The sequence below is a fragment of the Rhinolophus ferrumequinum genome, chromosome 2 (assembly GCF_004115265.2).
Source record: "Rhinolophus ferrumequinum isolate MPI-CBG mRhiFer1 chromosome 2, mRhiFer1_v1.p, whole genome shotgun sequence".
NCBI lineage: Eukaryota > Metazoa > Chordata > Mammalia > Chiroptera > Rhinolophidae > Rhinolophus > Rhinolophus ferrumequinum.
The window spans coordinates 98,801,464-98,828,605 of record NC_046285.1 but is presented as its reverse complement, the minus strand read 5'-3'; the positions used below and the strand labels follow the sequence as shown (position 1 = coordinate 98,828,605).

The 27,142-nt window shown below is 39.8% G+C and overlaps 1 protein-coding gene across 1 annotated transcript in view; it reads left to right on the top strand.

The window, feature by feature from the left end:
* The first annotated feature begins 4,871 nt into the window (after positions 1 to 4,871).
* Positions 4,872 to 27,142, top strand: part of SYNJ1 (synaptojanin 1) — an 83,435-nt gene continuing 61,164 nt past the window's right edge. Inside the window, 4 exon segments of the mRNA XM_033127443.1 lie at positions 4,872 to 6,159; positions 7,210 to 7,355; positions 24,831 to 24,917; positions 26,412 to 26,679. Coding sequence (XP_032983334.1) covers positions 6,062 to 6,159; positions 7,210 to 7,355; positions 24,831 to 24,917; positions 26,412 to 26,679 — 599 coding nt within the window. The 5' untranslated portion in view covers positions 4,872 to 6,061.

The following is a 27,142-nucleotide window of genomic DNA, read 5'->3' as shown; positions in this document are numbered from 1 at the left end:
CTCTTTGTTGTATTTCGCTGGTGACTAATTTTAGAGCATTTTAAATGAGTCTAATATAGTGAGACTATTAACAGGTGTATTCTTGGTCAACTGGAATAATATTTAGAACAGTGTCATATGCTCTGATTGCTTTGTCACTTTGATTTTATTGTAGGAATGTGGCTTATCCCTACATACTCATTTTGGATGAATTTTTTTTACACCTTAAGTGGCCTACTAAAATGAGAACACTTATTTTCAACTTCAATGGAATAAGACATAAAATGGATACATATGTATATGTATGCATATATACATATATACATATGCATATATATACACATGTATGTGTGTATATTATATATACCTGTGTGTGTGTGTGTATAAACATGCACATTTGTGCCTTAAATTTGTGTTTCCAAACCCACAGACTGATCACTTCTGTATCTACTTTTAAGGACTCTTGCAGTGAACTTCGGGACTTTTTATCCCACGCAATCCACGAGGCTGTTTTGGTTTCAGGAATGGGTTTGAACACCACAGTAGATTTTGATGTAAAGTAAATTTAGCATAGAATCGTGTATAAAAGAAGTGGTTCCCATATCTTTTTAAATTTTATTTCTGAAATAGCTGCAGGACATACTTTCTTATGAAGGGAACTGTCAAAAGATAAATTCAGTGGGTGACATTTTAATAAAGCTGAAGTTTTGTCTTTTCAGTTCTCTTCTTTTGGAGCAGTCTTCTGAATTAACTCCAAAATACGTGAGGAATGTTTTTGAAAAGGAAAGTTATTTTATTGGGACAATATAAACTAGTCGTAAAGACTGATTACTGCTGTTGTACCAGGTGATGGTGCCTCACCCGTGTCCCTGTTGATGCCATGATGTCCTGCTGTAATTCTGCCTGCGGGCTTTCTCTTGGCCTGTGCAACGGGCTGGAGTGTCCACCAGATAATGTCCCTTTGAGCAGCCCTTAACCAAAGAAAGGAAGGAGTTGGAGGATGAATGCGCCTCATGTTAGTCCAGATCCCCTGGGGAGTGGTCACCAACCGAGATGGCATTAGATATAACAGATTCGTTGGTGGGAACACCTCTTAGGGCAAAAAGAGAGGGAGCTGGGAGGCTGGGAGAGCCCGAGCTGAGAGATCTGAGGTGTGAGGTAAGGTGGGACCTGTGTGAAGGAGTAGGGAAAGAATTAAAGGTCTCCGATGAGGGCGCAGGTCTATGGAAGTTTCAGCAAAGTTACTCTTCTGAGGAGCCCCATGTCTCCAGGAACAGGCCTGCCTTTGTGTCCCCACCACACCGAGTTGGTGGGGATCAGCTCTTGGGGAGTGTGCCTGGTATAACCAAGGGCCCCCGAGCGGCATAATTTCCTGTCTACCCCACCCACTTCCTAATCTCCCAGGAAAGCAGGTGTGTTCCGCAGCTTCTCCAAGAGCACTTCTGTTCATTTGAGCAGAGTTGCCTGCAGTGATCACGTTATTGCCCAGAATTGGCCCCAAGTCACACAATTCTTAAAGCAGTACCTTCCTCATGAGAATATACTAAAATGTGGGATTTCCTTAATTTTTCTAAAACCAGGTTTATTGAAGTATTAATTTATAAACAGTCAAGTTTACTCTGAGTGTGTATAATTCAGTGAGTTCTGACAAAATGCCTGATTTTTTTAAAAAAAATTTTTTTATTGGGGAACAGTGTGTTTCTCCAGGGCCCATCAGCTCCAACTCAAGTCGTTGTCCTTCAATCTAGTTGTGGACGGCGCCTCAGCTCCAAGCCCAGTCGCTGTTTTCAATCTTAGTTGCAGGGGGCACAGCCCACCAGCCCATGTGGGGATCGAACCGGCAACCTTGTAGTTGAGAGCTCGCGCTCTAACCACCTGAGCCATCCGGCTGCCCCTCCCGAAGCTCAGCTGCAGCTCATTGTCTTCAATCTAGTGGAGGGCACAGCTCACTGGCCCATGTGGGAATCAAACTGGCAACCTTGTTGGTAAGAGCTCGTGCTCTAACCACCTGAGCCATCCAGTCTTCCCCCCCAATTTTGTTTTAAATGCTGATTTCCCTTGAAATCATGAAACCCTCCTAAAAATGGTCAAATGTTGTACGGTTGCAAAATACAGTATGAAAATGTAAGTTGCTACATTGTAGTGGTTCTTTATAGTTATAAGAACTCATCTCTAACATGGTCATGTTCAGAGTAAAGGTGTGTTGCCACTCACTGATTATGTCAGACCATTTTGGTCATGTTTCAAGTGAAAATGAGAACAATTAACAGAATTTCTGCATGTAGTGAGAATCACGAATATGTGTGAATGTTTGAGAGGCCTCAAACTTCAATAACTATAGTCCTGACTATTTTGGAGATTGCCGTCCAGAACTGAAACTGTCTATGGATATTAAGTGCATGGCTACTGAGAATGGCTTCGACCACCCAGCAAAGGCAGACAGGCTAACGATCGTGTGGGATCGGTATTGTGCAGCACCCGGCCTGCATTGGACCTCCGGGCCCTGCTGATTTGTGCTGGCTTTTCCCCAGCCCTGTCAGCCCCAAGTTCAACAGAGGCTTAGAGGTGAGGGTCCTTCAGTACAAAGATAATGACCAGCACAGCATTTCTCCGAATATGTACTGTGATCCAGTTAAAAACAATCTCTATAGGATTGTCTCTATAGGATATAGGAAAATGTACCCTATATCCCATGTTTGGTGATTCAGAACACATAGTAAACAATAAAAGATTTGACATATCCTGTAGAAACCAGTTTAAGGTACTTGACAAAAACACTTGAGTCACAAAAGCTTACCTTTTACATTTAACCTTAGGTGTTGAAATTCCAGAGATGCCAGCTGCTTAGAGACCAAGAGCCAAGTTGTAGAGTGAACGTTCTACAGCTCTTGACAAGAAGCCATCTCTTTCTGTATACTAATAGATCTCTGCAGATCCTGATATAAGTTCACTCTAGCCTGTGTAATCTGACAAGAAGCTGCTAAAGATAACTGGAGCACACTGTTAACATTCTCCAGATTTGCCAAACGTCTTCTAGCATTTTAGATAAGTCAATGCAGACTATAAGGAAAGTGGTAAACATCTGTCAAAATTCATAGGCTTGTAACATAAACGGTGTAGTGTTTTTCATGATTTTTGTTTTTATGTCATTGGGATAATCATTATTTTTAAATTAATAGATCCTAGCTGTGGTTTACTGGGGACATACCTTAGATTGGGCCATGTATAGTCACTGTGACTTTTTGACCTATATAAATGACAATTGCATGTTTCAACCTGATAGAATTTGCCCACAGGAGAACTAATTTGGTTAAAAATCAACATCTAAAAATCAGGGTGTTTGCCTTCAGTTTGTTGACGCTATGGGAGCTGATATCTGAAGCACCTATCTGGGGCTGTTCTGATCTCAGTTTCTCTCCTGATGAAAAGTCACATAAGCCTTGTATTAGTTGTCTGTGACTGCTGTAACAAATTACCACAAACTGGGTAGTTTAAAACAACAAATTATCTCCCAGTTCTGTAGGCCAGAAATTCAAAATCAAGGTGTTGGCAGGGCCATGCTCCTTCCAAAGGCCTCTAAGGAAGAATTCTTCCTGCCCTTTTCCATCTTCTGGTGGCTGAAGACATTCCTCGGCTAGTGGCTACATTGCTCCAATCTTTACCTCTGTTTTCACATTGCGTGTGTGTGTTTCTGTGTGTGTGTGTGTGTGTGTGTGTGTGTGTGTGTGTGTGTGTATCATCTCCCTCTGCTGCCTCATAAGGTCATTGATGATTGCCATTTAGGGCCTACCCAGATAATCCAAATTAATCTCAAAATCTTAATCACTTCTGTAAAGACTTGTTTTCACCGTATTTTAACACTCATACGTTCCATGGATTAGGACATGGATATCTTGGGGGTGGTATTTTGCAGCCTACCATAGATACTACTCATTTTCAAGGGTCAAGAAAGTGTCCGCCCATTTCTGTAGGCCCTTAGGACTTCACTAAGAAATTTGTGAATGCCAATTAACCTGTATTTTAAGTCAGCCCAACCCAAAGACCCTTTCCAAATTTGGTGAAAATTTGGCCAGCTATTTCCAAGTGCTGTGATGAACAAGGAAGTATAAAAATAGGAAAGAGAAGACAAGAAAAAGGAGTAACAGATTTTATAAACGTCACTAGTAAAATAGCCGTTACTGTTTCCAAACCTTGGACATGTGCTTATTTCATGATAGATTGATAAAATGATAAATTTTGAAAGCTATAGCCTTCTATTGACAACTCTATGAATGAGTCCTGCTTACCATTCAGTTTAATTTGAAGAAAGAAGCATCAATTCAAACCCAGAACCAAGACACTTTGACTTCAATCTCCTTAATCCAAAATTAAACCAGGAGTAGGCAGAATACTTGCTTCTAGAAGAGTCTAACACCCACACTTCCCTCTCTGAGAAAGAAAGGGTTCCTAGTGTAACTTCACGCAGACACAGGTGTGGAGGAAGGGATCTTAGATTTGAGGTGGGATAGTTGGATTTCAGGTCCCAACTCTACTTGAAACGGAGTAATTCTTAACAAATTAAACTTTTTGGCTCTTAGTTGTCATAAAAAGCAACTTGCTAGCAACGTACTCAATACCATCAACATTTCTCCGAGAGCCATGACCTTCCATATTTTTTCTGGTGCATAATTCCAGCACTCCTTAGGGGCCACAGAGGCATTATACCTGAAAGGCAAATAAGAAAAATTCTATTCTCATCCACTCCCATGTAGTTTTCTCTATCAAATGCAATCTCCAATTGAAATGGATTCTTCCGGAAAGAAAAATAAGCAATCACACAGCTCAGTAGATTATCCTAATACGAGTTTAATTCTGAGACTGCTGTCAGTCAGTACTACAAAGAGCGAACCAGTTTTTCTGAGGAGATAGTACTAAATGAGAGAAATCCCTTCCAGTTCTCAGAACTACATCCAAGTGCCTTTGCATAGAAAAGAAGTAGCTTCTTTTCTAATGAGAAATAGCTCCTGTAGTATCCTGAAACCAGGGTGGGTTCAACTTCTCTAAAATGAAGAAATGTTAAATCAAGCCACATGACGGGGCCTGGAGGGGGAAATGATTTTGTGCAAAACGACAAATTTAAATTCTGCTTTTGCTGTTAAAATTAAAGCTTTAAGGGGAAGAAGTAAAGGAAAAGCAAAGGCAAGAGGAAACAGTTTCTCAGAGGGCTGGGTTCTTCAGGTTTTCGATTCCCTTTGGCCCTGCTGGTTTTAACTTCATTCTCATATTTAGATATATTAAGGAAACAGAATGAAAAGTCTCGAACACTGATACTAGCCAGGAAGCATGATTTGTTGAAATATGAGGATAAGGTGAAAGATACTAGATTCCACGGTTGGCAAAAGCTGTTCGCCATTCAGGGACAATCCGCCGTCTGGGCCTCGGTGCCGCCAGCCATGTTTTCACTCAATCTTGAGATCCTGGGTTGTGACTTCCCCCTCGCCACCATGGGTACAGCTGAGCACTCTTTCCTATGGTAGTCCTGAGAGCTCCAGAACACACCAGGAGAAAAGGCAGCTAACAGAGTTCTTCCAAAGCAGGCATTCATTTTGCTTCCTGCCACCTACTCAGAAGCTCAGCAGAAGAGCTCGGCGCCGTTCGCGGACAGACACCATGGACAGCGCTTCAGGCGCCGCCTGGTTGGCCCGCGTGCTGACTCCCCGGAACCCTCCCCCACGTCCGTCAGGCCCGACAGGGGCGGCTGGGGGTGGTCCTAACACCCATCTTGGGTGCGTACCAATACTCAGCTCCCAGAGCTGTTCCCCAGAGTCCCTGGCGTCCCGGGGGAGGGTTGGGTGGCTCTGAAGAGCCCACGCGAGGGGCCCAGGGAGGCCGGATCCTCCCTCTCCCGGCATCCCCAGCGGTGGGACCTGCAGCTGCAGCCTGGGGACTCGCCACCCGAAGCGAAGGTCGCTGCGCGTGGTGGCGGCGGGCAGTCCCCACCTGCACCTGGCTCACAGGGCGGCCCGGAGTGGGCGGGGCCTGCGCCTGGCGCCCCGCCCTTTCCCCCGCGAAGGGCGGATCTTCCGCCCCCGCCCGCAGCGCAATGCGGAAGAGATGGGCCTGTTGGAGCGGAAGTGACGCTTCCGGCGGCTGTGGCGGCAGCGGCTGCGGGAGAAGGAGGAGGAGGAGCCGGAGGAAGAGGTGAGCAAGCCGGCGGGGGGGGGCGGGGAGCGGTCGCGGCCAGACCCACCGAGAGCCCGGAGCGCGCGCGGGCGGGCGCTTCCTGAGGCAGTCTCCGCAGTCGCAGCCTGGGAAGGAACGGTGAGGGGCGACCGCGGGCAGCCGGGGTCCGGGAGAGCGGGCGGGGTTGTCTGGAGACCGCGGGTTGTGCGGGGCGCCGCGTCGGCCGGGGGGCTGTGGTGACAGCAGCTGTCAGCTTGCCCGCGGGAAAGGAACCGAGTCAGTTTGGGCGCCGGTTGGGAACCGAGTCTCTTCTGGCGCATAATGGACGGATTGGGCTGCTCGGCGCCTCCGTCCCCCTGGGAAGGGGCCGCTCTCCCGGGCGGTGGACTGCCTGCGACCCCCGAGGAGCCCTGGTCGGGTCCGTGTCCCGAGTCGTGAGTCTTCCCGGGTGGCCATTCATATTTACGATCTCCCGCCTGCCGTCCCTCCGGCCGGCGGTGGCCTGGAGCTGGGCGGGTGGCGGCGGTAACCTGTGCGGCTTCCCTTGCCCTTCGCCGCCGCCCCCGGGAGAACCTGTGGTGTCAGATAATCCTTTCCCTCCTCCCGCCCCCGAAGGAGCTTTGAACCAGCGTCCTTAACCTTCCCTCCCACCTCCTCTCCTTTCCTTCCAAAGGAACGACTTGAAGTTTCCGAATTGGTTCCCTTTCACCGTAGTGGCAAATACTGAAGCAGGAAACTGATAAACAACTCCGAACGAAATAGGCTCAAAATTTTTCCTTTCGGTAAACATAAAGTAAACGGGAAACTCATCTTAACCAAACCGTTCATAGACTTAGAGTGATAAAACCTTGTCTTGCCTTGCCCAAAGAATTGGTAGCTTTTCTTTCCTCTCTTGCTTTTTGGTAAAATTAAATGACGACTTATCTTTTGGAATAAACCATCCTCTTTCTGAGCGCTCTTTTTCCACCCCCCACCCCTCCATCAAAACCTGGCAGGCAGGGACTTCTGGATGCCTTGCAGTCCTTGCTGCAGAAGAAAACATAAGCTTCATTTGCTTGGTTTTCACAGGGCTGCCTCTGAAGAAAGGAGAATGGCGTTCAGCAAAGGATTTCGGATCTATCACAAATTGGATCCCCCACCTTTCAGTCTCATAGTGGAAACTAGGCATAAGGAAGAATGTCTCATGTTCGAGTCTGGGGCTGTAGCCGTGCTCTGTAAGTCGTCGGTTAATAGTGCAGCTGATCGTGGTCTCTCTTTTGATTTGGAATAATTCAGATTAAACCATTTTGTTAAAGACCCTGATCACCCCCTTAACTGTATTTCCTCTAGCAGATTATGCTTTTATTTTCTTTTAATCAAACCTTGTTTTACTTTAAACTTGAATTTTCTTCCCCCTGCTGCAGCTTTTTGTTGGGGGTGGGAGAAGATGCACGTTTTGGTTACAGGTTTTTTTCGTTAGTGGGTTCTTCTGTTTCTGAAAGTAAATCAATCTTTCCAAAAAAATATTGCTGCAGCTCATATCACATCACAATATAACTATAAAATGGCTTGCTTGGCATTTTTACCGTAATGAACAGAATTTCTTATTGGTCAGTGATAGTAATGAACTATAAGAATTTTGTTTATCTAATATTTTGGGAGTATCTTATGGTGAGGACTTTGTTTTTTTTGAGAGAATTGTAAATAATTTCTAAAATCTCGTGGGATATATGATTGATATCATATTATTAATATTTTAAAAATCATTTTGACAGTCTGTTTTAAAGAAAAGGACTACTGCACCGCACCACACACAAAAAATAGACTAGTTAGTATGGTTTGGGTTATTTTGTGGGCAAATGGTTGAAATTAAAAATAAAAGGATTAATTTGCATATTACTTTTCTTTCTTAATACAAGATTTTGGCAGATAAGTCCAGTTTGGGGTTATTTGAAATGTGATTGTGCTTTCAAAAACTTTGTAGTGATAACTACTTGTTATTTATCATGTTTTTGTTATGTAGGGGCACACAGGAAGGAGCTATATATGTTCTAAGAAACAAGTATTAATAGTATGGATTATCCTCAATCAGTATGGACTTAATTCATTTAAACCATTTTTTATGTTTAAATAAACCAAAATATAACTTGGCTGTGACATTAATTTGCATACCATTTGTTAATACTACAAATATAATTCTTTTTTTTCCTTCCTTCTGTTTGAATCCCATTATTATTATTATTTTTATTAGTTTCAGGTGCACAAAACAATGTAGTAGTTAGACACTTATCATTTCTATCCCTCACACTGTGTCATCCTCCCTCCCCCACCCACTACCCCTCTGACATCACATACAGCCATTACATTTCCTCTGTCTCTATTCCTAATGCCGTACTCCACTTCTTGTAACTATATATATATATATATATATGTATATATATATATATATATATATAAATATATATGTATATATATAAAATTGCAGTTGATATTCATTATTGTTCAGCTTCAGCTTCAGGTGTACAGTGCAGTGATCAGGCATCTACATCATCCCTGAGGTGGTCTCCCTAACGAGACAAGTGTCCATCGGACACCCTACAGAATCTTTACAACATTATTGATTACATTCCCCAAATTGACTTTCATATCCCCGAGGCAATCTTGTGGTTATTGACTGTGCTTTCTAATCCCCTCCCCTTCCCCCTTATCCCCACCCCCGCGTCCCATCTAGCGAGCCTCAGTTTTTCCTCTATGTCTCTGAGACTGTTTCTGATTAATTAATTCATTTATTCTTTTCTGTAGATTCCACATAATTTAATTCTTAATACTGAAGAATTTGTAATTAAAAGTATTTGGGGGAAAAGGTTTAAATTCAGCTGCTTGTGTTTTCTGATGACATTACTCAATTTCCTTTTTTCTAAATTCTAAATGTTTTTTTTTTTTTAATTGTGGTTACTGGTAATAATAGGGTTCCAAATTTTCAACTACATGCATTACCTATAGTTATTAGAGTTATTGCTATACTTTACTCCAAGGTCAGGAAACCTAAGGATAATCATATTTCCAAACCTCCAGTAGCCCTCTTTTATGCCAAAAAACGATTAAAAAAAAAAAAATTCCTGAATCATCCATTTTAACATTAACATTGATTTTTGAGGAAAAAGAATATCAAAGATAGTGTCTTAACTATTAGGTTGGTGCAAAAGTAATTGCAGTCTAAAGGGTTAAAAATAATTGCAAAAACTGTGATTACTTTTGCACCAATCTAATATTTATTAATTCTGTTTATTTTCATCAGATTTAGACTATGTAAGTAACTCTTTCAAGAGAAAAAAAGTTTGACTATTGCCTCTCTCTGTAAAGCTAGCATAAATGGATGTATAATCTCTTGAGAATGTTATTAGCTTTCCTATTATAAACTTTACAGTGATACTTAAAATGTTAATGTTTAAGAGCTAACAGACCTTTTTATAAATCATTTGACTTATAAAATTAATTTAACTTTCAGTTTGGAGTGATGCCAAGGTGTGTACTGTGTTGCAGAGTGTTCATTTTAAAACCTTTATGTGTTTAAAATGCTTGCTATATTCAGGGAACTGTGCTTGGAAAATAACGAGGTGTTCTTTGTATCTTCAACAATCCCAGCCTCTTGAATTTCAATGCATCCTGCATGTTAATCTATCAGAAGAATCTCCTAAAACATTTTTGATATTAAGCAGAAGTATAACCCCCTTTTTCAATAAGATTAAGTTCAAACTCCACAACGTGCTAATCAAGGCCTTCCATGATTTGGTTCTACCCTGTTCGTCCAGTGTTGATCTCCTTTAAGGAGACTCTGGTGTTTCTTCAGTGCTTTCCCAAAAGACCGTGCTTTTCCCAACCTTCATCATGCTGTTCCTTGATATGCCCTTTCTCCAAGACTGCTAGGATACTTTTTCTACCTTTCCAGTCCAAGTGTTCTACTGGTCTTCTTTCTTCATGAGAGTCCACCACCCACGTCCTCTAGTTCACTCACGTATCTTCCTTCCCTTCCTTCTGTAAAACTTAGTCTGTATCAAAGATGAACGCTTTTTACATGCTGGTTTTGTTGCTCTCTACGTGCTTGTATGCAGGTATTTTTCTTGAAAAGGAGATGATGAAAGCGACTAAGCAGGACTCAGTCTTCATGTACCAAGGGCTTATGATTTCTACAGGCTCTAGTTGCCCCGGCTTTAAAGAGTAAAGTTAAAAAAAATTAGACATCTTGGGCAATACCCATTGTTGAGGATTAGCAATCACTTAATTTTCTTGGCTTATGCCAGAGTGCCATGAGTTACTCAACATGAAATCTTATCTTTCATATTATTAGCACATATCAAAAAATGGGGCATAAGTGAAAATACAATGAAAGGAATCTCAGATGGTGGATCCTCGGAAGGACCGTGTGTCCATTGATCCAGCCTCAGGACTCTGTCTTTAAGTTGATAGGATTCTAAGCTTAAAATCAGTCATGATGCTGCGGCTAATTCAATCAGTGAGCCAGTGGTGTTCAGCCCTGCCTACACATTATAATCATCAGGGGAGGTTTTACTAACACTGGGGCCTGGGCTCCACCCCATGAAAGATTTGCTTATAATTAGGTTTGGATGGTAATTTCTGATCGGAATTTATGTAGGGCTATCTATGATAGATTATGGGATGACTTTTAGCTTGCAGATTTTATCCAAAATAACCGTGTTTCCAGAATCATAATGTTATTAATGCCTTTTATGGGGCCAATAATGACTTTTTTGAAACCCTCAGCCTGAACCAAGTGCCATGGTCCTGTAACACTTTTAGTAGAGCACTTTCGCATCACGTGGCACTGTGTTTAGGTATTTGGATGCAGTACTCCTTGAGGAGAAGGCCCATGTCTTAGTAATCTTTGTTTCCCAAGTGCTTAGTACAGTGTTTTACTAGTACTTGTTGAATCCATGGTTATTAAATAAGTGGCACGGGAAAAGACTAACCTAAACTAGATTTCAAAGTTGACAAAAATGCAATATTCTGTACTTGAAAATATGATACTTTTTCCTATCAAATGTATTTCCTGTCTTCTAAAAAATTGCTATTTGACTGAACTGCTGATATAGAAGATGTATATTATATATTGTTTGGATTTGTTTCTGAAAAATCCTAATAGAAATAACTATAACCATATTATTAAGGTCTGTGAAATGTCAGTTAAAATTGGTGAATATTATTCATGACTTCTATAAATAGTATTAACAATTGGCTTTAAAAATACTTTAAATGGAAAATAATTTCATTATTGATTTCTTTTATTGCATTTATTTATTAAAAAACCTGAAACATTCTTATCCTTAGATAAGTTAATATGTGTTTTCATAGTGTACCCATTTTTAGTGTTACTCATTTTTGAAAATAATTATTAGTCCAGAAAAATGTTCAATTAAACTCAAAATTGGATGTGTATGGAGCAGTGGTTCAGTGTAGCAAGTGGATACTCCATGATTAGTACCTGGACCAGTGTAAGCAGCAAGCGTAATGGCCAGCAAATTATAACACTACATATTTTTTGTTGGAAACTAATTTATTAAGAGACAAAAGAAAACATCTATTAGTTTTGTGTAGGGTTTAGTTTTCCTATTCTTTCTACAGTTACAGACACAAAAAGACAGAGGGAGGACAAGTAGCCAGTCAGACAGATACATGCATTAAATTCACAAGCTATCTTATTATTTTTCAACCCATTTTCTGCTTCAGTAAAGGTAAATAATTTACCCTTTACTGCATAATTAAAGAGAAAGTCAACACGTGGGAAATGGAGGATGATTCTAAAAACAGAACTTATGGATTACCTGTTTAAAAGATGGGGATGTATGGTGTGTAAATTCCTCTTAAAGTTAGAGCTTTTGCTCTTTTTAAATACCACATGGTAATAAGGATTACTTGCTTTTATCTGTCTGGTAGTAAGATTATTTTCAGGCTTTCCAAGTAGCATGATTTGAGTCAAATTAGCAACCAAATCATGTACTTTAATAGACAGCAAAGCCATGTCACTTAGTTTTACTCCAGGTTGTCCATGTGAGTTTGTCTACCTAATTTTTTCTTTTATCATGGAAATATGAGTCATAAAACTATAGGATAGTATCCTGGACTGGAGATCTTTGTCACGGAATCTGAAGTATCCCTCCTTTTCTATGAAACTGCATATTTTAAAGGAATAGTAATAGTGCCATTTACTGGAAGCTTCCTCTGCCAGTCGCAACATTAAGCCAGAAGTTTCTAAACTTCATTGTTTCATAGAATCCTTGGTGTCTCATTAAGTTTTTCACAGCACCCCAGTTCTGTTTATTAAATAGGTCCAAACAATAAATATTTCTGTTCTAACAACTTTAGTAGGTATTTGAAAAAAATAATGTAAACAAGTTGAAAATACTTTGTTTCCTTTGTAAACAACCACAGTTATTTACTAATGGGATGTGTGTGCTTGCTGAGTGTTGGACAGCTTCTCAAACCTTGGACTCAGATTGCACAGTGCCACCCTCATTTCCTGTACTGCATTGATTTTCAAATGGTACTTGCTTAATATCACAGCAATCACTGAAAACCCAGCTTCAGAAAGATGGAATATCACCAGAGGGCTATATTGCAATCTAATGTTAAGACTCTGAACTATGTCAAGCTAATAGTTTGGGCAGTGTCCAGCATATGTTGACTATCTCCATGTTTCCTTCAACTCAGAATATCTGGCAGGTCTCCTGGGAGTTTGTTGACGTGTCATGGAGCATCTCAGTATACTGTTTAGATGTGGCATTAGACATGCTTTATTTCATTTAATTTTGGGGGTTTTGCTTTTATCCGGTTTCACAGATGTGGAAATTTAGGCTTGGAGAGATTAATGGCTTCAATGACATAGTCTTATCATTTGATCTTTTCTCACTGTAATTATTATTTGTGCTGGTGTGAAGGTGGTGGTTATTATTTTGGTGGTTCGAGAATGAAGAGTGAAAAGAAATGCCAGTGGTACACTAAAGTTAGTAAGAGTGAAATTGGTAGCATTTTCTAATGAGGGAAGTGTCAAACTTGCTGTGTTTTTGCCTATAAACTATTAATATATTGGAGAGGAGACATGGTTTGATTTAGAGTGGGTCACTGAAAACAAAAGTTTCTTGCTGGACCAAGTTAAATGTCAGGTTGTAGAATTTTAAATGACAAGTGTAAGTGATAATGACAAGCAGTGTGCATAGTTTTGTTTTTTGTTGTTTTTTATTGCCAGATGCTGCCAGTTAGCATGATTGCCCTTTAGTTAAGTTGCAGTATCCTTTCTCTTTTTAAGAAAAAATTTCAAGTGGAGGGAAAAAGTGAACTTAGGCGGAAATGATGAAATTTAGACTTGTTAGGTATCACTTTATGTTAGGGTTGCAAAAGTCCATTTTCGTTTTGTAAATAATTTTTGGAATGTTCATATTTAATAGAAATATCTTAAATGTCAATTTAAATATCACCACTTTAAAAAAAAAATCCACTTCACTCTTCCATTCTGAGCCAGGATTAGCCTGATAAGGTAGGGCCAAACTAGTAGTTCCTAATGCTTTTATTTTTTTTACCACTTAACTTTACTATGAGGAAATAAACGGTGAAGGCAAAATTTCTCTTTTCTCTCTCACTGAACAGTAAAACGCCGTTTTGTGACTTTTTCTTATACGATTTCAGGTGTGTCAGATGTTCAAAATGTGTCCTATAAAATATAACTAGCCCAGAACAATAACAGGATGTTTTCTTCTGACCATGATGGTGTGACAGTAACCAGATTTACCCTTCTACCTTAAATAACAGCAACAACAAAACAAATTATATTATACAGTTTTCAGACATTGAACAATAGGCAGCACAAGACACTGATCCCTGAGAGAAGGGAAACAGATGGGGTGAGCCTTGTGATTGCTCCAGCTTACTACCTTGAGAGCTTCCAGGTTGTACCTCCTGGAGAATGAGCCCAAACAAAGCCTGCAGTCTCTCAGAGTTGAGGAGACAGAGGAGGGACTTTGGGGGAGCCATGGCAGCTAGCATTCAAAGGGCTGCACAGAGAGCACCAGAAATGTGTAGCGGGTTCCACGCGAGACCTCAGCTGAATACTGATCAGGGCCACTCTGTGAGGAAGCTACCAGAGGCAGGGAAAGAACTACCAGGAAGGAGCAGGAAGAAAAATTCCTGGAACTCACAGAGCTGGGAAGAGTTCATGTTCTAAATAACCAGGATGAAGAAATCTTGTTAATACTTGGGGAACTGGATTAATACTCAGAAGGGTATATTGCTTCAGTAGTGGGGCAGAGTAGCCTTCAACTAAATGTTGCTCCGGTTCTGCCTGACATTTTAAAAGCAAGACCCAAAGGGATCAAACTGTTTCCAAAAAACTTAACTTTATCCCAGAACAAAGTTTAAGAATATAGGAATAAAAAATATAAAAATACATATATCCAGCATTCAACTCTGTAAAATTCACAATGTCTGGCATTCAATGAAAAATTACCATGCATGAGAAGAAGCAGGAAGATAACACCCCATAATGAGGAGAAAAGTCAATCTGTAGGAGCAGATGCTAAAAGTAATACACAAAAACATTAAAACAGCTATTAAAAATGTGCTCCATATGTTCAAGAAGTAGAAGAATTTAAGGAGAGACGTGAAAAAATGTGAAAAGCTCAAACTTGTAGAAATGAAAAGAACAGTATCTGAAATGAAAAAATACACTGATAGGGATTAATAGATTAGACACTGCAGAATAAATGTGATGAATTTGAAGATATAATAATAGAAATAACCCAAAACAAAACACAGAAAAAAGACATACATAAACTGAGCATCCGTGGGCTGTGGGACAAGTTCACATGGCCCAACATATAAGTATAATTGGAATCCTAAAAGAAGGGGTTGGGGCAGAGAAATATTTGAAGAAATAACAGCTGATGGTTTTCCAAATGTGATGAGAACTATAAATCCACAGATCCAAGAAGCTACAAGTAAATGAACACCAAGCAGAAGAAACATGAAGTAAACTATGTATATCCAAATACATAATCAAATTGGTTAAAACCAGTAATACAGAGAAAAACCTTAAAAACAGCCCTAGAAGAAAATGATATATGTACAGAAGAAAAAAGATACAAATGGTAAACTTTTCTTTAGAAACAATCAAAGCCAGAGAACATAGAACATATTTAAAGTACTGAAAGGAAGGAAAAAAATGGTCCGTCTCAAATTCTCTACCTAACCACAAAGAAAGATGATGTAAAGACTTTTTCAGATATTCAAAAGCTGAAAGAATATGAACCAATTATAATGGGTAGGAATTTAAATAGCATTGCTTTTCTTTGCATCTCGTAACAACGTTTTTAAAAACTCTGAGATGATAAAATCTGAATCAGTGAAATTTTGTTACGTAGTTTGCATAGAGTGGAATGGACTAGTACAGTGTGGGTTAGCCTTGTAATTAGACTGCCAAAAGGAGGTATAACTTTAAAAATTGCATATCATATTTTTATTGGTGACAAGCAAATTTAAATTTGGTTGAGTTTTTTTTTAATAAGAATTTGTGTTTTATCTTTTTTAGATTTTGAAAGTGTAAACCGCTGTTGTTCATCTGTAATGTTACATAATATAAGCACATACATTCACCTTGGAGTGCATTTCATAGCTACTGAACTAGTCAAATAACTCCGAATAAATTTGGCATTTGGAGAGACTAACTCTTGGTCGATTGGACACTAATTACCCTTCAGTTCCGGTTGAAAGAATTTATATGCCCTTTAAATTCCTAGATGATCTTGAGATAACGAAGTCAGTGAAAAGAAAAAATAGGAAAAAAGTACTTCTTATTAAATTATTGGCTTGAACATTAAATATTTCTATAATACATATTGGATGTTATACTTATTAAAATACGCTTCCATTTTATTATTGTCATATATAACGTTTTATACATAAAGTATCTTTACCTGTATAAACTAGCTCTTAGTAGTAAATATTTATTATGGGTTGTGTTTCCTTCTGTTTACTAGTAGACCACAGGATTGCTGTAGTCTGTTGAATCCCTCACTGAAATGTAGTTAGAGAAAGTCTTCCTATTCTGTGGACCATGGCGAAGTACAGGCAGGATGAATCTTATAATTAAGTAAATTCTTAGTTGGTTGGTTGTACAGGAGTGCTCATCAGCGGTCTGTCCTTGGTCGGCATCAGGGATGTGTCTTTGGCCTGTCTTGTTCATCAATTTCATTATTCTCTCAGAGAAGGGGGATAAGTATAGTTACCAGATTTATAGACACTGCAAAGTTGTGTGGGATTGATACAGAGCTGGGTACAATAATTATTTATTTTGGAGGACACAATTGAAATCCATCTTTTTCAAACTGAGATAATGGGCAAGAACCCACAAAATGAAAATGTACTTCCCCTCGCAGTGGGTCAAGTTGAGTTTTGTGTCCATTCGTGATCCAGCTGCTATGGCTATAGGGGTATTGTGTGCTATTTGAATGAGGCAGATGACTGAGAAAAGAAGGTAAAAATTACTGTGATTGTCAGGGTTCCCACAGTCCCCCCACCTGTACGGTGGCTACACAACAAGGAAGGGTTGGGGTAGATGCTGGGTCAGTGGTCACCTGGATCACCGCATCCCTTCAAGCCTGCTCTTCTTCTTCCTTCTTGTCGCAGTGGATTCCCTCTATCCACCTATACCGGAACCTAAGAATCATCCTCCACACCTCCTCTCTCACTTCATACATTCACTCCATTACCAAGTCCAGTCAACTCAACTCTTGATTTCATTGAGAATCCATGCAGTTCACCGTTTTAGCTGGTTCTACCCCAGTCAAGCCACTGTGGTCCCTTTCTCAGGCCATTGCAATAGCCTTCTTAACTGGTCTCCTGCTTCCACTCCCCTTACCCAATCTCCAGTCTTTTTAAAAACACAATTTAGTTCATATTATTCCCTTGCTTACTCTACACCGATTGGCCACTGAACTTAAAATCCAAACTCTTTAAAATGACCTACAGCAAAATCGATTCCTAGCCTCGCTCTTCAGTCTTACTTCTTGGTTTCTGTGTTCCAGCCACACTGGCCTTTTAGTTCTGAATGTACCAAATTCTTTCTGGTCTCAGAGTATTCACATATGCTGTTCCTTCTGCTCAAATTTTTATTTTTAAAAATAAACTTATTCACACATGTAGAAAAGTACATAAATGTACAACTAGATGAATTACTACAGTGAGCATACCCATGTTACCACTCCTGGGATGAGAAATAGAACATTATTACTAGCTTTCCAGAAGATTCCCTCATGTTCCTTCTCATTTATTGTCTCCATCGTGATCTACAAAGATAATCACTCTTCCAACTTCTTACATCATATGTGGTTTTCAACTTACCGTAAATGGAACCATTCTGTTGTGTCCAGCTTCCCTCAGTGTTACACATGGGAGATCCTCCCGGTTGTAGCATATGACAGTAGTTTGTTAATTTTTATTGCTATGTAGCTTTCCATTGTGTGAATATTCCAGTATTGGTTCTGTTGACGTTTCCCTGATTTCTAGTTTTTCCTATTACGAATGACACTAGTGTGAACCTCCCTGTAGATGGCTTTTGGTGCACATAAGTACACATTTCTGTTGGATATATTCTTAGGAATGGAATTGCTGGTTCATAGGATATTTGTATGTTGCCTAGAACATTTTTACCTCCACTTTTCGCTTGGCTAACTTCCCATTAATTCTTCGGGTTTCAGCTTAAAGGTTACTTCTACAGGCAGGCCTATTCTAACTACCATCCTCCCCCTACAAACAATTTTAAATCAGGTCCTCTTGTTGCAGTCTATTGGACTCCTTCATAGTACTTAACATAATTAATAATTCTGCATTTGTGTGATTATATAATGCCCGTCTTCCTGCTAGAAGTTATTGGGGCACTGACTTTTTTATTCCTATGTTCTTATACATGGTAGGCATTCAGTAAATACTTGTTGCAACAATGAGTGAAAGGTTATTTTTGTTTTGCATTGTCACCAAGATTGGAGTGTTTAGTTTATATAGAACATAGTATAATTTGGATAGTTCAATGTCTTTCAGCTGGATTTTTAGTTATTTAATTATACAAAGAAAACCTTTTCCTTGTAAAATAATATTTCTCTTTATGTATGATGAAATGCAGAGACTTTACTGCCAGCTAGTTATATGCTCTTGGATGAATCACCTAACCTCTACTGTTTTCCTTCTGAAAATGAGTACCTTGGACTGCGTGGTCTCAAGGATCCTCTGACTAGAGGCCCTCTGGTTCTACCCCAAAGTGCTGCCTACATGCAAATCAGCTGACCACAAACCATGTTGCATGCAACCACAGGCAAATTGTGATTCTAGGAAGAGCAGACTAATTTGTAACCCGTTTTCACATTCTTACTGACTTTCTTTACTTGGTCTTCTGTATCAGCTAAGAAAGACAGGCTGTTCCCCATCTGGGAGGTCTGAGCTGCAGCAGAATGTTGCCATTAGAGAGCAGGGTCTTCACTGGGCAGCTTAATGATTAGTTTGAATTACTGTAATTCATCAGAAGTTAGAGAATAACATTTAAATTTAATCTTCAAAATCACATTTAAGTTCAAAACAATTTTGTTTCTTTTCATTCAGATGATGGAGTTAGCAATGCAAGTGTGATCACCGTGTAACAATTACTCTGTTTAATAAGCCTCTGTTTTAGAGTCACAACTCATGAAAGTCAAGAAATAAGTGTATGATTATGTTTTATCTGAATTTCTATGGTTGGATTTTATACTTTATTATTTACCTTAAATTCCGATTTGAGAAGGGAGGGTGTAACACTAACAATGCTGGATAATGTCAGTTATGTCCTATGTCATAGTGCTAGAAAAGTAAGCCACTCCAGCAAAAAAGGATGTCAAATACTGTGATAGAGAACAATTGATGTATTTATACTCTGAGTGGTTTTTATAGGTTATAAATAGATCATCTCTACAGCTTCAATTTTCATTATTTCCTCATAGCTAAAATAGCAAACGTACGTTAGGCCTGCCTACAGTTATGAATTTGTTCAGTTAAAAGAACTTTGAAAACATGCACTGAGCTAAAATAATGAATGAGTCAAGTTATTGAAATTAAGTTGTAGGATATTACGACTTCATGGTTTTATGTCGTTTTAACTATTTCTTAACCTCTTCTGTCATGAGCAAAGGTGAGCTCATCTTCCAAGGATAGTTTCAACAGAGTAGACTATTAAAACTAAGTAATTTAGGATCAATGTAAAGAAAACATTTGTGACAGAATACACAGAATACCCAGTCTGGAATTGTCAAGCCTTCTTCTGTCCCAATTTATTATATATTTATTCTTTGATGAATATGTGATAGCCTTGGGGAGAGCAGGCTATCGGGCCATGCTAAGGACTTGTTGCTCCCTTTCGAGTTATAAAAGTTCAAATGCCCATTGAGCTTTTGACGAATCTACCTCTGGCCCAGGGTAATTGGAGGAAAGTTCCTCTCCGATCGCTTAGAATTCCAGTAGCCGCAGTTCTCTCACTGACTGGACAGAGTTATCCTGTCTCCTCTCCTTTGAAATTTATCCAGTGTCCCAAAGAATGTTGTCGGAATAAATTTTTTTTATCATTTTATTTTGGGAAGTAGCAAACATGCATCAAAAAAGAGTGGACAGTGTCGCTGACTGCCCTGAATATGTCACCCAGACTCCATGATGGTCAGCTCATGGACCTTTGTGTTTCTCTGTATCCCTGTCCACTATCTGCCCCTCCCTGCTTATTTGAAGTAAATCTCAGACATCATGTAATTTCATCCATAGATATTTGTATGAGAATAAATGTTTATTCTCACATACTTTATTTTGCTTCAAGTTCTATTCTATGACCTTATTCATATTAATATATTCACTAGGAGTAGAATCAGAGGGCCTTCAAATTATTAGTTCCAATGATGTGAAGATATGTGTAAAGATATAGCGATAATTGTAGATTTGATCTATAAAATAGCTTTTTGTGTTCTCAGGAAATGTTTGTTCACATTAGCTTGAAAACTCAAGAAAAGATTTAAGGCATGAATGAAAGAAAGTGTTGATTGTGACATGGGAAGAAGAGTTTTTCCCTTTAAAGTAAGCTTTTAAGGGAGTTGGGTACTATTTATTCCTGAGGTATTACGGTAATAACTTCAGAAGTTGGGCTTTACCTTTAGGTGTTTAACGGGTAAGCTAAGGTACAGACCTCCTTACCTTAGCTGAACTGCTAAAGATCTTGATTGGCTCAGAATTACTCCTAAAACAAAGGTCTTCTTGGACATTCATACCTACTTGTGGTTAGAAATCAGTTACAAGTAAAAAGAAAGGTTTGTTTCTCCTACCATCTTGTTTGTTTAATAACACCAACACGAGCAGGAGGAAAAAAATACAAATGCCTTTACAAAAAGCAGTCTATTCCCCTCATTGAAAGCACAGTAGATACCTTGAAAGACTACACTTCTGTGTCACCACGTCCCCTGAATTTTCATTTCCGCTCATTCTTTTATACTTTGTCTTCCTCTGAGCTCTCCGAATACCCTACCACTTAATAAACTCCACCAGTCTGTCTGACGGTTTCTTAAGCTCAGATGCAGTTTATGTATCTGGGCAGGAATATTTCAGATGTAGTGCTGGGGTCTTCCATTGTGTCCTGTCTGGGCACACGCAGACTTGTCCCATTCCTGTTGGTATTCACCTCGACGGCCTGCTTGAGTGGGTATCTGTGAGGCCTCTGGCAGACTGTTTTCCTTTATAATTGATGTCTGTTGTAAGGGGAGGAACTTGGAGACTAGGTAAACATCCATTCCTCATCAGACTTTCAAGTTACAGGCTTATTCAGCGGATGATATTCTGTCACTCTTATAATTTATTTTGATGCTTGCATTGTCCCCGATTTCTCCTACAGAAGTCCCTTCAAGCTGGCTTCTGCATGTTTGTGACATGTCTCCATTATTTTGTGAATGTTCCTGCCCTGGGCCTGGAATCAGCCATTTCTCCCTGGGGTCCTCCTTCCTTCTGGTGGAGAATGGTATGAGAATGCAAGGTCTGGGTGCTCGGTGTGCTGATTGCTTCTGGAGTGTTGCCGACCCCAGGTCCTGTCAGTGGGTAGAGCTAAGGAGAATACATAAGTCTGTATGTATACGTATACATGGTTATACACACCCATTTATGTCTCTGTCTTTTTGTCTATCTATCTAGAAAACCGTGGGTTCAAGCTGGTAACTCTGGTACCAGTCAGCACTGCAGTGTCCATCCTGGTTTTCTCTTTTTCCGTGTTTGCAGTCCCCTGTCTGACAGTGGGAAACCTGGCTCCCATTTTTGCTGATCCTTCTCCTGTGTGCTCAGCTGCTCTCCTGTTGCCACTGCAGCCTCCTTCACCACACGGTGCCCTCCTCAGCCCACTGGGCTCTAGCACCCTGCCTGCCTTCCCTCCAGTGCACCCTGCCCCCCCCCGGCACCCTTCTCAAGCTCCAACACACCATGCCAGGCAGCTCCCAACATCCCTCGGGGGCCCCGCCTCCTCACCCACTCAGACGTCAGTAGCTCAGACCAGCCTGCCCCTCCTGCCAAGTGGATGCTCCCTTTCCCCACCTCTGGCTTCAAATCCATGCACAGGGCATCCTTCTTACTCTGCCTGGGCTCTGACAGCCTGCAAAGGACCTCCCTCTGTTCTACCCCAAACCTTTGAAGCATATGTGGAAGAATAGGAAAACATTTACAGCCCTTGACATAAGTAGTATGTAGGAAACATGTGTCTAGATTTTCTCTTATGAAATTGGAAGTGTCTGGAGTTAAGAGTGCACATGGCTGTGTATTCACTCACCGATTCATTGGACATACAATTAGGGAACTGCCGAGTGCCGGGCACTGCACTGGGCCCTGGGGCATGAGGCAGTGAACTAGACAGCCCCTTCCTTCCCTCCTGAAGCTGCTTTCTCTGACTCTGGCTGTTCACGCTTAGACACGTTAGTAACAAGTTAGTAACCTCTCTAAGCCTGTTTCCTCATGTCAAATGGAATTTGTAGTAATTTTGCTCATAAGGTTGTTGTAAAAATTGAATAATGCATGAAAAATGTACAACCCAGTGTTGGTTACTCTCATAATCATTACAGAAATAATATACAAGTACCTCAGCTGAAACATTATTGATCACTCTAAAAATGATTCAATATTTTGAGGGGAAAGCAAAAATCATTGGCAGGGAAAATGACAGACATCTCATCTACTCTTTCAGTTATTTTTCCTTTCCTTTAGCATACTTTATCCAAGAATATGCACTTTAGTTTAAATTGTGTGCATCTGTCCTATTTCCTGAGTGTCAGAATATAATACAAAAGTGTTGGTAACTAGGCAGAATGACATTTGTTTGCATGTTTGAATCAGGTAACAGTCTAATAGATGGGTCTTCATTGGGCCTGAGAGACATGATATATTCACATATTTGAAGCACAGTTGTTGAAAAGGTAATTATTATGCATTATTTGAAGAAAGAACATTTTGTTGCACGGTAATTGAAGACTTGGTTTGTTTTCTAAGGGAATTTATTAAATATGTTAAAAATATATTTTCTTTGTAGCTCTTACTAGCTGCTGGTATATGAACCCAAATGATGAAACTGATACTTGTAGTAATATCTATGTTACTATATTAGCAATGGTATTTAAGTATATGTAGCATGTAACCTGTAAAACTAGAATGACATTTGCCCTGGAAGCTGTGTTTTCTGTCATCAGAGACATAACAACTCTCCTAATGTGTTAGGGGTAGGCAATCCTCTTCTACTTTATAAAATATAATTAAAATTTATGTTGTGATGTTTTATATTTGTGTGACTTATTATTGAACTTTAGGAGTAACTGTTCTATAAACATATAATAATAACAACAACAACTCTAGGAATGCAGAATGAAATGCAAATCCCCATAACGAATGGCCTGGTGAAATATTCCCCTCTCCCTAGTTTCACACTGGGTGGTTCGATAAAGGCCTACACTTAATAATGAACGTACTAGAGAACTGGGACAGTATCAGCTAATTGAGTGATCGAGTCACTTAGTCTTAGCTGTGCTGCCAACTAGCAGAGCACAACTCGTGAAGGCAAAAGTGGGATGAATAGGACGAAGGCTTAAGAGTGGATGGTCTGAAAAGAGTGGAAGCAGACAGGGCAAGTGAGATGATCTGTAGAATCCCACGGAAGGGCTCTGAGGCAAAGGAAAAGATTTCTAATGCCAAGTACTAGGGAGGATTGCGCAAGCAGTAGGCTGAGAAGATAGCCCCTTTGTTGGCAATAAAGACTGACAAGAAGTGGGAAGGCCAGGAAGATCTGCTTACATGTTTTGCTGATGTGGAACACAGCCCATGTGTACTGCACTTCCGTATCGTAGATGAATGAGGAAAGGGAAAAGGGAACAAGGAGTGAACCAGTCAGCCAAGAGGTGAGTTGGGGGGGTTGGAGTGAGAGTGGAAGAGGGAGGGCAGCAGAGAAGGAAAGAAATCGGAAAGGACAGAATGAGAATCTAGATTTGCAGACTTGAGAATGTGCACTTTGTAGTTGTCCGTTGAGATACTAGCTATGGTTTATATTTCTTTGGTTCATTGTCAGATTTTTACTGAGTGTATCTGCTGATAACTAGGAAGATTTTTTTTTTTCCCTTAAAGTTTCAGGATTTGTTTTGTTTTTTCTTAATAGAACAACCACAACAGCCTGCCCTAGGGAAATGATTCTGTGGGCTATATTCATTAGCAAGATAACATTAATTTTATAGCGGAAAAAATAAGACAAAGGCCAGACTAAGACTTCCTGTTCCTGTGCTAATAAACATTGTAGTCATTAGCTTTCATTATTTAAATGTTTTGTCAGTCTTCTATGTGTCAACCACTAGTCTTAGTGTCAGGGATAAAAGGATGAATAGGACAGCGTTGCTGCCTTCAGGAAGCTGGCTTATGGGAAAGACAGGTGATGAATGAGCACATACAAACTGTTTCGGCAACATGAAGAGGGAGCTCTGAAAGCACTGTGCTGGAGGAGTAAAGAAAGGCTTCCAGACAGTCACCTTCTGCCTGTGTTTTTATAAGGTGAATAGAATTTTGCCAAGAGGCAAAGGTTGGGTAGGGCCTTGCAGACAGAAGGCTAGATTGCTGTACAAAGGCACACAAATGTAAAAGAGCATGTTTGGTTATAGTCAAAGTTTAATGTGATTAGAGCATAGGATGCAAGGAGTGGAAGGAAGTGGTGGGTAATAAAAAATGAAAAAGAGTATGTTGAGGCGATATTCTAAAGGATTCCTTGTTAGGGAGCTGGGTGTTGTCCTATAGGGGATATCATAATGCAGTGTGGGTGGTACTGGTAGTAAAAGTAGGCAAACAGATCGGTGGGGGAGAGAAGAAAATTCAAAAACAACCCCCAGAACATATGAATAGTATTAAAGATGGTACTTCAGATAAGTGGGGGAGGATGGATTAATAGATAGGGCCAGAACAATTGGTTAACTCTTTGGGAAGAACAATTAAGTTACCAGTTTGGTAAAATATTTTATGTAATACATTTATGTTAAGAATATCAGATTTAGACTTAGAAATTTTTGGTTGAAACTCCATCTTTATAGCTAAATAGAACCTGATGTTCCAGGTCATATTTCTTACCCTACACCTTTTTTTTATAGCATCTGCAGAAAAAGAGGCAATCAAGGGTACATACTCCAAAGTCCTGGATGCGTATGGACTCTTAGGTGTCTTACGATTAAATCTTGGTAAGTTTATTGTCAATGCAGTTAATCTGTTTTTCATTTCTATTTTTGTAAGTCTAAGGATTTGAAAGAGATTGCTTATACATCATTTCAGACTCCACATTTGAGCTATAAGTGTGGTAACATCTTTTAAACCCTGTGTAAGCTAACTTTGGGACAATGTTTGTTGACCAAAAAGGCATGCTGCACACTCAAGGTCTTGCGATTTTAAGTTCCAGAGTCAGTGTCCGTTTGAACACTTGAAGAGATTAGTACCAATTGTCCAAAGAGAAAATCAGGGAATTGCCCTCTTACTTGGTTCTGGTGCATTTAGGAAAAGATGTGTTAGTGGGAACCACACTGATTTCCCTGGTTTATAGTGGAAAGGACATCTGTTTTGTATTCAGAAGGTCTCAGTTTGAGTCTGTCTCTGCCACTTAATGTCACCATGGGCTGCAAAGTAACTTTTGTGGTTACCAGTTTGATTGTAATAGTGTGACTGAATTGGTACCATTCCATGAACTGTGCAGAGAGGAGCGTGCACCATCGTGCATGTCAACATATGGCTTCTTTCACTGATAAAGTTGTGCTATGAAAAAAAATCAGCTAAACCAGTAGTGAATTGAGTGATGTAGTTGACTTCCACTCTGGAACAAGCATCTTTTCTCATTGTACACTGGTAACAGTTCATGGACCATACTTTCAGGAACACTGGTCTATAAAATGGATATTTGCCTTTTGTTAGGAATTTCTCACATGCACCCAGGTGCTGAACTAATACTGTCTTAGGTAATCTGCATAGCCCAGTGAGATTTGTTTTAGTCCTGTTTTATAGGGAGGCTGTCTCAGGCTGGTTATGTTAACACACTGAAGTTGGTCTAGATAATAAGTAGTGGAGCCAAGATTCAGGGCCACCTCTGCCTACATCACAGCCCATATTCGAGCACACGCTTGCTGAATTCCACCTTCATGCTAATTTCATAGGATTTTTGTCAAAATTAGATGAAAGATCTCTACGAAAGTTTCTGTAAACTAAATTGCTTCATAAATTGTTACCAAGGACTCGCTGCCCATATATCATCATCATCATCAGTTCACATTTTATACCATTTTTTCAACTTTACTATTTACAGAGAACTCTCACATTCATTATCTTATTATCACTCTCATTATCTTATCTGAAGTTCCTAACAATCATAAAGGAAAGGTAGGGAAGACAACACTTTTTTTTTTTTTGCATAGATCTTGTATACCCTCAAATTAAGTAGAAGAATAGTTTCATAAATGTGAGATTATTCTGTTAATGTTTAAATGTTTTATTATACTAAATGTATTTAAACAAGGATTTTTTTCCCAACTTTTGCCAAAATCTGGTTGTAAAACATGTCAGTGATAAGTTTAAAATAACCAGGATATCAGATTTAAAATGATGGAGATAGGAGAAAAAGTTGGAAGAAACTTTGAATCGCTTGAAAAGTATTGGAACTTTTCATCCAATTAAATCTTTGGTTTTTGCAGGTGATACCATGTTACATTATCTGGTCCTAGTCACTGGATGTATGTCTGTTGGGAAAATTCAAGAATCTGAAGTTTTCCGAGTTACTTCTACTGAGTTTATATCCCTACGCGTTGATTCTTCAGATGAGGATCGCATTTCAGAAGTGCGAAAAGTTTTGAATTCAGGAAACTTTTATTTTGCATGGTCCGCATCTGGGGTCAGCTTAGATCTGAGTCTTAACGCGCATCGCAGCGTGCAGGAACACACGACTGATAATAGATTCTTCTGGTGAGTCTGGTGATTCCCTTTGTAGTCATGTACTGTGCAGTAGCTTGGTGAATTGGGGCAGAGTATGTTCAGCAGCTGTTTCCCGAGATAGCAGGGATGGGCATTACCGACTGAGCTCATCGCTCCCTCTTCCTGCTTCAGAGTCCCCAGCAGAGCAAAGCAGGCCTCCCCTGTCAGCTTATTGAAGTGATCATGTTACCTGCAGCCCATTTGCTCTCCTGGATCTCGACTGACCTTTCATTTCCGAAATATGTTTAAAATCTTTATTTTAAAATTAGGAATGAATTAGTTGTAATAGAATTGGGTTACTCGTATTTACTGTTCTTAGTTTTGGGATCTTGTCTCTGGCAGTATTGCCTTTCTAAGCCAACATTTCCATATTATTTTCAATTTTAAGGTTGTAAGTAGATGATCTTGATTCAAGAACAACAGGCTGTGAAGGAATAGTATGCTGGGATAAAGT